The 13748-nt window shown below is 50.1% G+C and overlaps 1 protein-coding gene across 1 annotated transcript; it reads left to right on the top strand.

The window, feature by feature from the left end:
- Window positions 1-2539: 2539 nt before the first annotated feature.
- FZD8 (frizzled class receptor 8) lies at window positions 2540-5333 on the top strand. The gene has a single exon (XM_080610767.1). The coding sequence runs from the start codon at window positions 2752-2754 to the stop codon at window positions 4756-4758; it is 2007 nt and encodes a 668-aa protein (XP_080466893.1). The 5' UTR covers window positions 2540-2751; the 3' UTR covers window positions 4759-5333.
- The last annotated feature ends 8415 nt before the right edge of the window (window positions 5334-13748 follow it).

The following is a 13748-nucleotide window of genomic DNA, read 5'->3' as shown; positions in this document are numbered from 1 at the left end:
TAAAATGGAGCATCACATCTAGGACTGGAAAGATTTTTCAGACCTTTGTCAGTCACGAGGATCTCAGCCAGACGAGAAAGTTTTCATTCCCTTTTCTTCACCGGGCACTGTTGGACCTCCTAAGGCTTTTCTGTAGGGTATTAAATAAACTAGCACTAAAATAACATTCTGCTACTTTGGGAAAAGTTCTGCTTTTGACCAGAAGTGTGTATCGGCGGGCCTGACCACACTGCCTGGACCGTGGATTCGGGACAGGCACTGCCACGTCCCCCCGAGCCCTTCTCAATCGCTCCCGAACGCGAAACCCCCCTCCCCCGGATGGGCGCGGGAGGTCGGCAGAGGCGTTTATCGCCCCATTATTGCCCATTTCCTCCTATCGGCGTAATCCGTGTGCTCGTTTAAAAGGGGACGGGAGCTGAGGGGATCCTGTTAGCACAGCCAACAAACTTGGGATTGCTTTTTTGTTCTGCCTGATGTGTTTAACTCCCTCCTGGCGCCCCCTCCATCGCCCCCCGCCCCGGCTCCGCTTCTCCCGGTTTAAACCCGGCGAATCACAACATTTCACGCTGCCGAAAGCCGAGCCCCGCCGCGCCGCCACCCCGCCGGCTCCCCAAGCGGCGTGTTCCCGAGATTACAGTCATTACAGCCCCAGCGTGAGCTCCACACAAGCGCGAAGCGCAACAGCGCGTCAATTAACAAACAAACGCCCCGTCCTGGGAGGACGACAACCCCCCGAGACGGCCCCGCCGCGCTCCAACCCAGCGCCCGCCGCCAGCAGCCGCTCCCTTAAGGTGGTCCGAAGAGCCGTCGAAACCAACCCCCCCCCCTTTGCCTTCCCGGGAGCGGGAAGGGAAAGCAGCGGGTCCCCTCCGGGCAGTCCCCGGGCCCCAGGAGCAGCGGACCCCGTAGGCGGCCGGCGGAGGCACCGCGCTGAGCCTCAGCAGGGATCGGACAGGCTGCTCCCACAGAAGCCGGCCCCGGTGGGTTTCCTCGGAGAATCGCCTCCGGCGCCGGGCTGACGCGAGGACTCGGGGAGCCACGGACCGGCCCCAACCGGCACCGCAGCTCCGGCTGCGCTGCGAGTCACTACCCACTGGTGCGCCCACTACAGGCCGCTGAGCCGGACCTCAGTGTCCCCCTGGACTGGAGTGGCACTAGCTCGGGCGCACCCCTGCGGCGGAAGCTGTGAGCCGGACCCGCGGGAAGCGTTCACCTGCCGGGGCGGGCGCTACTCCCCGCGGTCCCTGGGGAACTTCATCCCGGCCGCTTCCCGGTGCGCACAAAGTGGTGTTGCGGCTGCACGGCAGCGCGCGTGGGGATGTGAGTGTGTACCAGCTAGGTGAGCCGTCTTACGCGCAAAGCGCGCGTTTACTCACCGCTGCCTGAGGGGCACGGACCCCGATTGTATCAACCCTCTGCCTCCTCCCTGCCGTTGAGCCTTAGCCGGTACCCCCGTATCCAAACGCCAACACCGCGTTTCACACTACACGTTGCGCACAGGCGCGCCGGCAGCTGTGCCGCGGCTGGCTCCAGAGCCGCGGGAAGCCCGGGTAGGCGAGGCCGGTACTGGCCAACCCGACGCTCGGTGCCACCGGGCCTCGCTTCGCCACGCTCCTGCCTCCTCCAGCAGCACGTGCAGCGGCGGGAAACCCACCGCAACACTCAGACCGGAGAGGTACTAAAGTCCTGCGGGTGGACAGGAGTTGGCATAAAACCGCTTCCGAGGAGACTCCGGGCAGCTGCTGAACTGCTGCTGCTCCTGGAGTGAACCTCGCTTGACCGGGAAGCCTTGCAAGGGGCAGGAAGCGCCCTGCAGCAGACCGGCCGCACCCCGCGCACCCGGCGGGGAGCGTTTCAGCGTGCAGAACTGCTCCCTGAAACGTACGGACAACAGCCCGGGCAACGCAGTTAAACCCCACAGCCACGCACCACGCAGCCGGGGCCCCGCGGAGCGCCCACCACGCCGTACTTCGGCCGCCAGCTCCACCTTAAGGAGGGCTGGGGACACCCCCCCGCCACCCGCCCGGTCCCGACTGATAGGTGGCCGAGGCAGGAAGGCGGGGCCCGGCGGTGCTTGCTATAAATATTCATGAGAGCGCGGCAGCCGGAGTGGCGCTGCCGGGGCCGGAGAGACGCAAGTTGAGTGGAGCCGCTGCCGCGCTCGCCCCGCGGATCAGGTGGCGTGATCGCGGCCAGGGGTGATCGGCTTCGCTCCATCGGCGGAGAAGGAGGTAGAGGCAGAGTGAGAGTGAAGACTGGCTGGCGATCGCCTGCAGAGCCGGGTGCTACGCGGACGGCAGGAGGAGCCGCTCCAGCAGCGTCAGCAACGGCCCCGCTGCTGCCCGCCCGCTCCAGTCGGTGGGAGCCCGGCGCCGCGGGGCTCACCGCCTGGTCCGTGGGACGCCTCAGCCATCTTGGTCGCGCAGCGCAAGAAGTGACCGCGAAACTTCTCTGCCGCTGCCGCTCCGTGCCCGGCAGGCGCTGGAGCAGCGGCGACCCCCCTTGCACAGCCAGCGAGGAGCTATGCGACGGCGGCTGAGGGGCCTTCCCTGAGTGGACCCATCTCACCGGGTGCTCGCAGGGCCGCCTCCCTCCCGGGCGACGGAGGCCTCTCACCTGCGGCCGGCACGGAGGGGGCTTCCCTCCGCCCCCCGGAGGGGTAGCCGGGGCGGGGGGGTGCTGTGGCACCGCGCTCCCCGTGGCTGCTGAGCGGGACAGGAGAGGAGCCGGGGCCGCAGCCCGTCGCCGAGCATGGAGTGGAGTTACCTGTTGGCAATCACCTCGCTGCTCGCCGCCCTGTCCCTGCTCCAGCGCGCTGGCTGCGCAGCCGCCTCTGCGGCCGCCGCCGCGTCGTCGTCGTCCTCCTCCTCGGCCAAGGAGCTGTCGTGCCAAGAGATCACCGTGCCCCTCTGCAAGGGCATCGGCTACAACTACACCTATATGCCCAACCAGTTCAACCACGACACGCAGGACGAAGCCGGGCTGGAGGTGCACCAGTTCTGGCCGCTGGTGGAGATCCAGTGCTCCAGCGACCTGCGCTTCTTCCTCTGCAGCATGTACACCCCCATCTGCCTTGAGGACTACAAGAAGCCGCTGCCGCCCTGCCGCAGCGTCTGCGAGCGGGCCAAGGCTGGCTGCGCCCCGCTCATGCGCCAGTACGGCTTCGCCTGGCCCGACAGGATGCGCTGTGACCGCCTCCCCGAGCAGGGCAGCCCGGACACGCTCTGTATGGACTACAACCGCACAGACCTCACCACGGCCGCTCCGCCGCCCGCCAAGCCTCCGCTCCGCGGCGCCAAGCCTGGCGGCCCCGCCAAGGCGCCGCCCGCCGCCGCTGCGCCGCCGGCCGAGGCCCCACGCAAGCCGCGGCCGCCGCCGCCCTGCGAGCCGGGTTGCCAGTGCCGGGCGCCTATGGTGTCGGTGTCCAGCGAGAGACACCCGCTCTACAACCGCGTAAAAACGGGGCAGATCGCCAACTGCGCCCTGCCTTGCCACAACCCCTACTTCAGCCCCGACGAGCGCGCCTTTACCGCCTTCTGGATCGGGCTCTGGTCCGTGCTCTGCTTCCTCTCCACCTTCGCCACCGTCTCCACCTTCCTCATCGACATGGAGCGCTTCAAGTACCCCGAGCGCCCCATCATCTTCCTGGCCGCCTGCTACCTTTTCGTCTCTCTCGGCTACCTGGTGCGCCTGGTGGCCGGGCACGAGAAGGTGGCGTGCAGCGGCGGCGCGGCGGCGGGCGGCGCGGGGGCCGGGGCGGCGGGGGCCGGCGGCAGCGCGGCGGGGGCGGGGGGGCGCGGCGCGGCGGGCGGCGCGGCCGAGCTGCAGCCGGAGCTGGCGGTGGCCGAGCACGTGCGGTACGAGAGCACCGGCCCGGCGCTGTGCACCGTGGTCTTCCTGCTCGTGTACTTCTTCGGCATGGCCAGCTCCATCTGGTGGGTCATCCTCTCCCTCACCTGGTTCCTCGCCGCAGGGATGAAGTGGGGCAACGAGGCCATTGCTGGCTACGCGCAGTATTTCCACCTGGCCGCCTGGCTGCTCCCCAGCGTCAAGTCTATCGCCGTGCTGGCGCTCAGCTCCGTGGACGGGGACCCCGTGGCTGGCATCTGCTACGTGGGCAACCAGAGCTTGGAGAACTTACGGGGCTTTGTGCTGGCACCTCTGCTCATTTACTTGGCCATCGGCTCCATGTTCCTGCTGGCCGGCTTCGTCTCACTTTTCCGCATCCGCAGTGTCATCAAGCAGCAGGGTGGCCCCACCAAGACCCACAAGCTGGAGAAGCTGATGATACGCCTGGGGCTCTTCACCGTGCTCTACACGGTGCCAGCTGCCAGCGTGGTCGCCTGCCTCTTCTACGAACAGCACAACCGGCCCCGCTGGGAGGCCACACACAATTGCCCCTGCCTGCGGGACCAGCAGCCTGATCAGGCCCGCCGCCCGGACTATGCTGTCTTCATGCTCAAGTATTTCATGTGCCTGGTGGTGGGCATCACCTCCGGTGTCTGGGTCTGGTCTGGCAAGACCCTCGAGTCCTGGAGGGCCCTCTGTACCCGCTGCTGCTGGGCCAGCAAAGGTGCTGCTGTGGCTGGGGGCACAGGAGCAGGAGGAGGTGGGCAGGCGGCAATTGCTGCAGCAGGAGGACTTGGGGCTGGAGGTGGTGGCTCCCTCTACAGCGATGTCAGCACTGGCCTGACGTGGAGATCAGGCACTGCCAGCTCTGTCTCCTACCCCAAGCAGATGCCCCTGTCTCAAGTGTGAAGAGAAGGGGAAAGAGGCCAAAGGTTAGGGAATGAGGGACACTGGCCTGCGTAAAATGCCCTCTCACTGTTTGGTGCCATTAATGAACTCCTAATGGTCCTTATTAGCCACAGCTTGTATAGAACAATGCAGCTGGCAGAGGCCCCGGGCTCCAGCCCCCTCCTCCTTCCCCTCCATTCATATGCAGGGAGCATGTACTTCAAGGAGCCAGCTTATTATTTTGCTGGCAGAGGAGGGTAGAGTGTCACCCGTGTCTTGCAGAGGGCAACACACTGCAGTTTCTGATTCACTCTGGACTTAACAGCAGCTCATGGGAGGGAGGGTCTCCCTCCACCCCATCCTGAGGTGGGAGTCTGCTGGGACTGCAGGTTTTTGGGATGTTGATGACCAGGCAAATGCCTTACAATACAGACTGAATCAAAACATGTCTTAAGTATACACCCCAGCTAAATACGGGTTTCCTACATAAAGGATGTATTTATATAATTATTTGTTACCTTGTACAGATTTGTAAGATATGTATATATCCAAAGCTATACAGTCTGTAAATTTTTTGTAAAAAAGTTTAGAGGCTACCCCTGTAAGAGCAAATATGAGTATTCTATTTTGTCAATAAAATGACTTTTGATAAATGACTTTCTCAAGCTTTCCCCCTACTCCTGCCCTGGTTATTCAGCTGCTCTGGCTTTAGGTTCTACAAACTAGGAGCTACATTCATGATCCAGTCATTACTGTGTAATAGATGGCTGCTTCTTACAGCAGTGAGATACACAGACACAAGGAAAACAAGTCATTCAACAAGTTGCTCTGAAAAAGTGTTTGCCAAACCTGGGAGGTGCCTTACCATAGTTCTCTGGTTTGGTTTCTCTTGGTTTGGTTGGGGTTTTTTGTTTTGTTTTGTTTTGTTTTTTAAGATGACAGCATCTTTAAATTGAGCCTTTACAAAAGAGTCATCTTGTGGCATGTTAAGTATCCTTTTAAAACGGGTGTTATTTTAGGAATGTGCACACATGCCTCTCCTATCTGTTGTCTACACTTCTGTAAGCACCTGCCTTTCTGGGGATGCATACTGAAGTGTAAAAGGTTAATGTTTTAAATTCATAGATCATGTACGACAGCGGAACAGCAAGTTGAGATTTGTTAGATCAATCTCTTCTTAACAGATTAAACTAACATCTTAACTTTTGTATATCAAATATGGTCCTTTTTCAGGAGAAAATGTATTGTTCTTCTGTCAGGACTAAGCTAATTTATTTGAGCAGAAGGTTGTTGAATTAACAGAAGAATGCTTTGGCAATTGTTGAACTTTTTACCTGTCTGCCCAGTGGCTCAGAACATCATTCCTTTAAGAGGAGCTAAATGAATAGGGTTAATCTGTAGGGAACTTGGTTTCTTTTGAGTTTGAGAAATCTTTGATCTTTTCTCTTCACCAAACGTGATGTATAGTCTGAAGTTTCTTTCCCTGCTGCCTGGTTCCTCTTGTTGCAGACCAATTGGCCACCATGGAGCCTTAAAGTTCTTCAATTAAAGGGACATGGGACTTTTTTTTTTCTTCTTTTTTTTTTTTTTTTTTTTTTTTTATTTTAAGAGGAAGACTTGTAACAGTTAGTGAACACCAGAGGGAAAAGGGAGAACAGCCTTTTAAACAGCTTTTCCCTGCATTGTTAGCCAGACTGCAGGCAGCAAGGCATGGCTTGGAGCATTATAGAAAAGAGCTATGAATGCCCTACAGGTGGTCTGCTCACATAATCTCCCCAATTTAAAACATTTTCCTTTACAGGACAATTGCATTACAAAACTCCCTTCTCTTTTGCTCCTAATTGAACCAAAGAACAACTACAAGATTTTCTTTAAAAACTAAGTGCCTAAAATTTTTTTAAGATCTATTAACTACATTCTAATCTGTTTCCTAAAATGGGATCGCTCAGAATACTAGGAGTAGAAGCTGCATTAGACATTATTCCAGATATTCTCATGCCTTCTTATATTCTGTCAAATTGGCAATCATTTAAAAGCAATTGGTTAGGTTGTGTGCTAGCAGTGAAAAGATAGCCCCAGGTCCCTTATTAACCTGTCAATCATGGTAAGAGATGGGCAGCTACCCTAATAATGACATAGATACCGGTCATGATTTGTGGGAAAAACCTAATTCCATTGAGCACTGATTGATTTTTGGTGTCCCTTTCAAAGAACCTGTAACTTAATAGACTCCTCCGCTTCTACGACATTACCGGGATCATGAAAAGGAGGAATTTAAAATTCCAATCTCTAATTCCTTAGAGAGAAAAATAATTTTAATTTCTCAAATGCAAAGGATGTTCCACTGGGATTTATGCATCATGCTTATTTATACAGCAGTTGGCAAGGATCAGAATATTGACATTCCTGTAAGTTGAAAAGGCCTTAGTGTTTTCCTGTCTTGCTTGAAACATTTTGTAACAGTCGTTGAAACATTTAAATCGACATGGCAATTCTCCGTGCTGTCAGTGGGGCTAAGGTAGAGGGGAAGCCACACGTATGGAAGCACAGTCACTTCTCCGGATAAAGTTTTGTGTTCCTTCCCCTCCAGTGGATTCTAGCAAGGAACAGGACAGGTACAGCCACAACTCTTCTCTGAGAATTTAAGGTAAGTTTCTCACAGACTGATGGTACAGATTGCTAGTGCTGAGATAAAAGCACTTCTAGTAAAAGGCAGAAAGTAGCCCTGTGTTTCTTGATGTACTCTGGAGTGATCTCAGAGGTCCTGCAGGTGGACTTAGGCAGGACAGAGGTCTCAGAGCTAGTTAGGTCAACAAGATGTCTGCTTTGGAAGTAATTGAGTAATAATACAAAGGTTGCACAGATAAAAATGGGATAAAATCGGAATCACTAGAAAGAAACCTGGAGAAAGGGTACTAGAGAATTTAATTTGTAAGTGCAGATTTTTGTGAATCTACATAAAGTTTGTGTCTAGGGAAAAAAAAATAATCAGGAAACCCAACAGCAAGGCACTTAGGTGCACAAGAAATAAAACTCTACAGCTACCCAGGCCTTCACATTATCATGATATGCTTTCTCAGACTTTAAAGATAAATTTGCTATGAAGATCTAAAAACTCTCTGTAAGGTGGTAGAAGTTACATGTTAACTTTCAGGGTCTGATGACAAACTGCCATCTCCCTAAATTTGCCAGACAGCTGCTACAACTAGTCCCAGCAGACCTGTGGCCTGCAGAGCAAGAGTCCTCCTGTTGTCTCTGCTGGCACAGGCTCACTGGCTGACAGCAGCTATGCACCCAGCAGCCACACTGGGTCTGGAGAGCTGAGAGTAAGCTTTAGTATCACTGAGGTGGCTTCAGAGCACAGGCTGTATAGCAACGTTTGGAGAGGTGGATAAATGGCAACTGGGAGCCTCCTGCAACTCACAGAAAGGCTTAATTGTGCTGTTCAAGAGAGTGACTAAGCTAGCAGAGAAACATGGTTTGGGACTTCTTCCTTCTCTAGTAAGCAACATACCTTTAGAGCGTTCCTTTTCTTTCCATGACCACTCCTGGCTTTAAATGTTCCTGCCTTTCAAAAGGAAATCCTATGGATTATTCTCCTCCTGCTGTAATGACTGAATAATCCTGCAGCCTCCAAAGGAGCTGGCCCAGCTGCCAGTGGGCCTTTTAAAAAGAGGCAGAGCAGCACAGGAGCCTCAGGAGGGAAACCACATCTCCCCTGGGCTGTGCTGCTGAGCCCCTGGAAGCTACCTGGCACTGTCCTGCAACCTAACCTGCTCCAAAGTTTTCCCTGTGCAGGAAAAGCTTCCCTGGAGCTTTGATAATCAATCATGGAAGGGAAGGAAATTCAGACAGGGAGGAATTGGGAAATCACTATATATTGAAATAATATGAATATGACCAGACTTTCTGGGAAGGCCGTGAAGGCTAAGACACACAAGGAGTCTTTTTTCCTTCTTTCTTACACAGTATTTTAAAATCAAAATATTGAGGTGCTTACCCATTAAAGAGTTCTTCAAATGTGCTTGGCTAGTCCTAAAAGGTCTCCCAGGTCGGGTAGGAGAGCTGGAGGCAGAGTCACCTCTGTGCACATCATGCTTTACCCCAGGTTCAGAGCCCAGGCTCTTTCCAGATTCACTTGGGCAGACACCTCATTAGACATCTGAAGGTGGCTTGTAGGAAAAATCTACAGCAGGTTTTCACAAGAGGAAACTGGTGCTGGGAGCCAAAGCAGGATGCCCGGATTTAGAAAGGAATCAGGAGCTGAGAAAGAAATACCAGAGTCCTTGAAAGAATCCCAGGTGTACTTTGAAATATGAAAACTTCAATACAAGTACAAGTAGTGCTCGATCTCAGTGACTCTGCTCCACATACTTCTTTCACAAGCACTACATGCAGTACAAAAGCCAAACCTAACCTGCCCAGTTAACCTTCTTAACCAATAAAGACATAGAATTTTAAATAGGATAGACAGGCCACCTATATACAGGGGAAAAGCGAACTGGTGGTAATGAATGCTGAAAAATGACAAAAGATGCTCTTGGAGTAAAAGTTCGCTTGCAGTCAGGATCATGCTGGAGGAAAGCTCAATGTGGGCCAGTCAAACCAGCTTGTAGAATCACAGCCAGCTTCCAAAGTGCCTGTTACAACCTGCCTGCAGCATGCCCTGCTCCTGCACCCTGTTCCAGAGCCACAGGGCCTGTGTGTCTCGAGGCACATGCTTGTTCCACCCACTGTGGCCAGCCTAGGTTCTGTCCTAACAGGGAATTGAGGAACAAACTGTCTCCATTGCTCATCCTGGCCATGTTCCCTCTCTTTTTGCCCTGCATACCAACACTGGATGGTATAGAAAAGATGACACACCTCTTCCCAGAATTAGAGGCTCAGCAACAAAGGTCTCCCTGAAAACAACAGGATGAGCCTAAGAAGAATGAAGGAAGTGATTTACAGGTGATGGTCCAGGGAAGAGATACTAAACAGAGCGGACACCCTGCATGTGGTCATGATGAGCTCTAGGCAGCCTTTAAAAGAACTCAATTAGAATTTTCAGGCAGCTCTATTTATGTAAGCTTTTATAAATGCCCATCATTACTGTAATCAGGTATGTTAATTTCCCTAGTTCAGCAGAAAGGATCACACATGATAAATGCTATTCTGGTATGGAAATGACTAGTGTCTGGTATTAAAATGTGGAGCCATAATCTGAGGTGACTAAGAATAGTCAAATCACTTCAGAAACTAGTACCTAAGGTCAAATGATGAACCAAGCTTTTTGAAGGCTGAGGTAATACATTTTTACTCCTGTCTGTCTCTTATCTATGATCTCAAAACACTTTGCATTCATTCGTGAATTAAAAATCAAATTTCTTCTTGGAAGACAAAAATTGCAGTAATAATACCTAGGCTAACAAAACTTAAGTGCAGGTCTAGAGGAAGAACCTGGATTTCCCATCTCCATTCTGTATTTTCAATAACACTCTATTTTACAAGCACTTCTTCACACCTATGCCCTCCCCACCAATTTCCCTTCACCAGTGCTCCCAAAAGGCCACAGTCCCACATGCCCAGAGTGCACGCAGTTTCCCAGGCACAACACCATATCTATTGCCAGTTTTCAGTGAAGCTGGTGCTCTCAGACACCAATCCCACCATCGCCTTTACAGTTTACAAAGCACTCTAGCACTTACCTGGGCCATGGGTGACAGATGTGGTCCTCTTCACCAAAGACATTTGAGAGAGTTAGGTGAAAAGAGACAGATCAGAGTAGGGCCATCATATTCGGCTTACCAAGCCAAACCTGGGCTATGTGTGCTGATAGTCTGAAGTTAAATCGGCTTTTAAAAGACTGGAGAAAGAATTACTCCTTCTTCCCATTCTCTAAGACATGTAGGTGTGGTAAAGAGAGTTTACAAGAGTTTTGTAGTTGGATCAGGCAAGACATCTCAGCAGACAGATAGCCCACTGCCCCCTGTCTGCAAGCTGATGCTTGCAGCCCTTTTCTCAGTATCCCCTCTCTCCCTCATGCATGGCGAGGCCGCGGCATGGGTATGCTCATAGGATCCCATCTTAGTGTGCTGGAGTCAGCACACCCATGGACCAGCCCAGTGCACAGGGACCTTGCACGTAAGTACCAATGTCATCCACTGTCACTGCAATTAGAGAAAACCACAGAGCTAGAGTGTCCTTTTTTAAAACACAGCTTCCCAGGAAAATACAAATTTAGTCAGAAAGACATGGGCACACCACTGTACATACCCAATATAGTGTAAAGGAGAAAGCTGGACTATCTGTCTTGATACAGTTCTTTCCCAGTGTATTTTTTTGCCTGATGTGACTTGTTAAATACGTTTATGTATGTTTTAAATGCATTATCTAACTATTCTTTCCTCCAAAAAATGTGTCATTGTTAATTATACTTAGCATTATTTAAAGAAGCGTAAGTCTCAATTATTTTTTTTACTTGAACATTTGGCAGAAAATAAACCTATGACTAGAATGCCCCCTTTTCACATCTGAAATCAGAAAGAATGGTTTTCATGGTATGAACTGGCTTGATTCAAAATGCCTGTTAGACATGATACCCTCGTCGTTTCTCAGTGGTTGCAATCTAAACAACTTTGATGTAAATCAGAATATGTGGCAATTTGGCTTAAGAAACGAATTATTTACTTTGGCTTTCTGTCCAAAATTAGAGTGGGAATAAAGCTAAATCTGACTTTTGTGGGAAGCGAAGGGGAAACGCTTCGCATCCAGCTAGAGAACCTGCAGCTTTGGGGCAGCACATGTTCTGTACATTCTGTACATTGCTGCCATCTGGAGACAGGGCCCCCCAGCGCTGCACAGAGCCCAGAGCAGCCACTCGGCAGGCATCTGCACTGCTTTCCTTCCCCAAGCCTGCTATGCAGCAAACACATTTACCATTGTGATTTCTTTTTTAAGCTGGAGTTTTCCACAAAACTCCAGTGAAGAGAAATTTTGCCTGTAACGATGTGGAAAGTCACAGTTTTACAGGATATGGAGCAGGGCGTTAGGAATAGTGAGATCGGGAAACTGCAGAGACCCACAAGGAGCTTCACTGCTGCCATCCTCCAGCTCATTAGTGTACAAGAATTGTGTGTGTTGTTTTTAGCAGCTAAAGAGTTATTTATGGCTTCTATGTTCTCAAGCCAAAGTGAGTGAGGGGTGCAACCAGGGCAAATGCATCAGAGCAATGCAAATCACTGACAAGGCATCATGAATGCAAGCTGAGCAGAATTTAAATACAATCCATGAATGAGAGGAAAGATTTGCATGAAGGAAAGAATCATTAGAATCTGATTTAACAAGCAGTATATAAAATGGGCCTTTGCAAGCTTAAAATGAAGCAAAGCACATTCACGTTACACATTCTTAATGAAAAAAAAAGCAAAATCACAAAAAACCTAATTTATTAGTAGAGCTTGGAATAGAAATGGTTTTCACAGAATACCTTTAGATCCTGATTCAGAAACTTGTGCTTGATTGCTTCCTTGAATAGAAGTGGATCATAAGCATGTCGGGTGGTAAGAACTATTTAAGTGCATGCCAGAGTCCTATTGATGTCAATGAGATTTTACAAGATGCTTAAAATAAGCATATGCGTAAATGTTTTCTTGAACAAGAGTGCTTTTCTGAATTAGGGTTTAACTCATGAATTTGCACAGTGCTTTCAAACATTATTCCTTCTGGGAAAATAAAATAGATGAGAATAAAAGTCATATATGTATTTCTGCATGTCTTAGAAGAAGGTAATGGAGAATTATCCTGTGTAGAAGTATTCAGGGTAGAATTTTCTGTAAGGTCCAAAAGCCAACAGTGAAAAAATCTGTGGAAGTTGAATGTGAATAATGTTCACAGGGAAACTTTCATAGACCCTCCATTAGTTTCATCCCAACTAAATTATGGAACATAGTGAATATAAGGTATTACATAGATAATGACAGTCTCTTGGAAGAAAAGGGATATATTATTTTACATTAAGTAATATTGTATTCTGTCTTTGAGAAAAGTGTTGTTTTCATTTCCAGTCAGTTGTCACAAACACTGGGCAGAACAAACTATTTAATGTCTCCTAAAATGCAACATATCTACCTCTGAATATCTCGTCTTTTAAAGTGATGGCTGAGGTTGCTGATTCTGATGTGCTGTTTTTTCTGATAATAAGAAATCATATATCTCTGTCAACACTGGACAATCTTTTTCTTTCTATTGAAGCATTGGTCCAGCTGTGCATTTACATCTCCTAGCATATTCCTGCAGAACTACAGTGCTTCATTTTCTGCACTTCTGTTAATTAAGTTGTTAGCAACAATACACACAAAGCTCAGTGTACAGCTGTGTGGCCATATTGACTTGTACTTGTGGAAGACTTTAGTGCCCATTTTTCTTTTGGCATTTTCGAAGATTTCGGAGTGTTGCAGTGGTGACTTGCAAGGTGTATTTCTGAAATCTATGAAAGGTGTGACCAGTGTTTGGTTTTTCTGCTCTTTTTCTAAAGAATTATACCATGAAAATGTTTGACATATGGTATTCCAGGTCAATAGCAATTACTATTTTCCTGACTTTCCTTTCTCTGTCTCTTTTGTTGAGCAAAACCACTGTCACATTTGGTGAAAGGTGACATCCTTTATGGTAGTACTTCAGCTGTGATAATTGCTTAAATGTTCTTGATGTTTTCATACTTTAGTTTCTTCTTCCTCCTCCTTTCCACCCCCCTCCCTTTAGAAGTGCCATGTTTAGGTGAAGGCTGAGGTTCAGCTCAAAACTAAGACATCTAAATACAAGTAGGTATCTAAATATGGTTAGCGTACTTTTTTTTGAGGTAGGCTATCACATAAATTCCTGTTGTAGTCAATAGAGTATTAGTAACATAGTCAGTGCATCCTGGCAGATGAGTCCGTTCCCTGTAGAGTAAATCTCTGGGCCTTAATTTGATTGCTCAGACATAGGTTTCAGGTGGTCCTGGAGACTTCTTCCCAGCCTTTACCTGCCTT

Source organism: Psittacula echo (genome assembly GCF_963264785.1).
Source record: "Psittacula echo genome assembly, chromosome: 2".
Classification (NCBI taxonomy): Eukaryota; Metazoa; Chordata; class Aves; order Psittaciformes; family Psittacidae; genus Psittacula; species Psittacula echo.
This window is presented reverse-complemented; position numbering and strand designations above follow the sequence as displayed.